The 3,090-nt window shown below is 45.8% G+C and overlaps 1 protein-coding gene across 1 annotated transcript; it reads right to left on the bottom strand.

The window, feature by feature from the left end:
• Positions 1-575: 575 nt before the first annotated feature.
• LOC124035496 (neuronal acetylcholine receptor subunit alpha-7-like) lies at positions 576-1,939 on the bottom strand (the record flags this gene model as incomplete). Its single annotated transcript, XM_046348950.1, has 2 exons — positions 576-1,239; positions 1,739-1,939. Coding segments are annotated over 2 exons (735 nt in total), but the record flags the coding sequence as incomplete, so codon positions are not given.
• Positions 1,940-3,090: the final 1,151 nt, after the last annotated feature.

Raw genomic sequence — 3,090 nt, 5'->3', positions numbered from 1 at the left:
TGGAGTATTGTGTTTTGTTCTTGTAGACATAATGCTGATGGAGTATTGTGTTTTGTTCTTGTAGACATAATGCTGATGGAGTATTGTGTCTTGTTCTTGTAGACATAATGATGATGATGATGCAATAAAGTTGCCAAAACTCAAAGTGTTTTTGTGATGGATATTTTCAAATCACAGAAAACTACACACTACATATCACCACACGATCTACAAACATAAAACCAACAATAACTTTGACAGAAACCTTGAACCCAAAGGTATCCATCAATGTTTCTTTACACCACATAAGAGAAAACGTTTTGAACGTTTTGAACTGAGAGAGTTATAAAGGGTAGCCAATAAGCAATTACTCAAGTGGACAAAAACACATTGGATTCAATTGAAGTAACCTTGGTATTTATAAAGCTATACAAGGCATGGCTATTAACTCTTCTGTGTTGGTTGGCTGTAATATCTAAGGCCTAGATTCTTTTAAGCCAGTTAAATACAACACGATTTTCCCCAGATGACATCCTGCAGGGAAATAGTTGAATGTGAAAAAACTGTACATCTTGTAAATTGAATATTTATGCAGACATAATGTATTCTCTCTCTATATCACAGACAAATATTCAATCATTTGATATAAGTATGTGTCTTGTAATGTGAGATTTCAAAAACAATGTAGTGTATTTATTGGCTAAAGCATGTGAACGTTTCAAGCTCTCAGGTAAAGAAGTCTTTGGAAATGGCTTCTACAAAGTTAGGTGCCGACATGAGGATACCGATGGTGCAGAGGATGGTGAAGAGAGAGAAAGCCATGAGACAGAGCCGGTCGATCACTGACGCCGCAAACTTCCACTCGTTGCACACCAACTCATCCTCATCTTGGTCGCGGAAACGCTTGGCGATGTAGCGCACCTCATCCAGGAGCTTGGCCAGATCGGGCTCCAGGCTCCCCGCTGAAGAGGTGGGCCGTGTGGGCAAGAGCACCTCGTCCTCCCCCCGACCACACACCAGACGGCCGCACAGCACTCCGGAGTCGGGGGAGGTTGCACCTGTAGTGTAGTGCATGCTCTCCAGGCCGATGTAGAGCATGTTGCCGTTGGTGGAGTGGGGGGCTGAGGCGCTGGTGTTCAGGTCCATGCTGGTGAGGCTCCCACGGGGATGCTTGTTGTGGCAGGCCAGGCGTACACGGTCCTCACCGGGCCGCTTCATACGCAGGAACCAGGCGCACCAGTTGAGCAGAATTACCCGAGTCTTCACACAATCAGAGAGTACAACCAGAATGAATGTACTGTGCCGGCAGTGTACTGACTGGAGATACTAAGAGAGAGAATATTAAACTTCCACTCAAATCCTCCCAGCATGATTCCTTTGAATGAGGTGCTCTGACACTCAGTGGTCAGTGGTGACGATCACACGACAACAGTTTTCCCTGGCCCTTCACGCTATCATGGCTGCCTAATCCTCCTCTGCTTCTAATTGTCCAAAAGTCTTCCTCAGCCCTCCACTATGATAGCCAATGTTCTAGCACAAAATGGCTACTGGGCATCACTCAGATTGGTGTTACACATTGACAGTGAATGACTTTCCCTTACCAGGCAAAGGGTTTTGAGAACTATTCTAAAGCACTCTATCACTGAAAGGCTTTCTTTGGCAGAATCACAACAATGGGAGCCCGGATGTAGAACTAGTGAGTAACTAATAAGATTTCATAGTCATTTCAGATAATGAGTTTGTGTAAAAATACACTCACCCACTTAGGCATCTTGCTTCCATCAGGATCGTGATGGTGATATTGTAAGACCAGAACCGTAGCGATCACAGAGAGACCCACAATGACCATGGTGGTGGCAAAGTACTGAGCTACAATACAGAGAAAGAGAGAGAGAGAGAGAGAGAGAGAGAGAGAGAGAGAGAGAGAGAGAGAGAGAGAGAGAGAGAGAGAGAGAGAGAGAGAGAGAGAGAGAGAGAGAGAGAGAGAGAGAGATAGAGAGAGAGAGAGAGATAGAGAGATAGAGAGAAGAGGAAGAGAGATGAATGTGGACAGAGGACAGAGGACTAGTGGCTAAATGACAGAACTCCCCATACCATAAGTTACTGAAATGGGCATAATTTTATCTCAATGAAAGGTTCTCATTTGTCACTCTTACCAAATCAATATATTTCAGGTTAAGAAATAGCCCCCACACAATTGAGTGGTTTGATAAATACAGAGATTAGGAATTTACACTAAGTCACTTCCAAGCCTCCAATAGCTCTTCCTCTCCTGAAGATGATTTTAGGTGACCTAAACTGGGATATGCTTAACACCCCGGCAGTCCTACAATCTAAGCTAGATGCCCTCAATCTCACTCAAATCATCAAGGAACCCACCAGGTACAACCCTAACTCTGTAAACAAGGGCACCCTCATAGACGTCATCCTGACCAACTGGCCCTCCAAATACACCTCCGCTGTCTTCAACCAGGATCTCAGCGACCACTGCCTCATTGCCTGTATCCGCCACGGAGCCGCAGTCAAACGACCACCCATCATCACTGTCAAACGCTCCCTAAAACACTTCTGTGAGCAGGGCTTTCTAATCGACCTGGCCCGGGTATCCTGGAAGGACATTGACCTCATCCCGTCAGTTAAGGATGCCTGGTCATTCTTTAAAAGTAACTTCCTCACCATTTTAGATAAGCATGCTCCGTTCAAAAAATGCAGAACCAAGAACAGATACAGCCCTTGGTTCACTCCAGACCTGACTGCCCTCGACCAGCACAAAAACATTCTGTGGCGGACTGCAATAGCATCGAATAGCCCCGTGATATGCAACTGTTCAGGGAAGTCAGGAACCAATACACGCAGTCAGTCAGGAAAGCTAAGGCCAGCTTCTTCAGGCAGAAGTTTGCATCCTGTAGCTCCAACTCCAAAAAGTTCTGGGACACTGTGAAGTCCATGGAGAACAAGAGCACCTCCTCCCAGCTGCCCACTGCACTGAGGCTAGGTAACACGGTCTCCACCGATAAATCCATGATTTTCGAAAACTTCAATAAGCACTTCTCAACGGCTGGCCATGCCTTCCGCCTGGCTACTCCAACCTCGGCCAACAGCTCTGCCCCC

Source organism: Oncorhynchus gorbuscha, linkage group LG05 (assembly GCF_021184085.1).
Source record: "Oncorhynchus gorbuscha isolate QuinsamMale2020 ecotype Even-year linkage group LG05, OgorEven_v1.0, whole genome shotgun sequence".
Lineage (NCBI taxonomy): Eukaryota > Metazoa > Chordata > Actinopteri > Salmoniformes > Salmonidae > Oncorhynchus > Oncorhynchus gorbuscha.
This window is presented reverse-complemented; position numbering and strand designations above follow the sequence as displayed.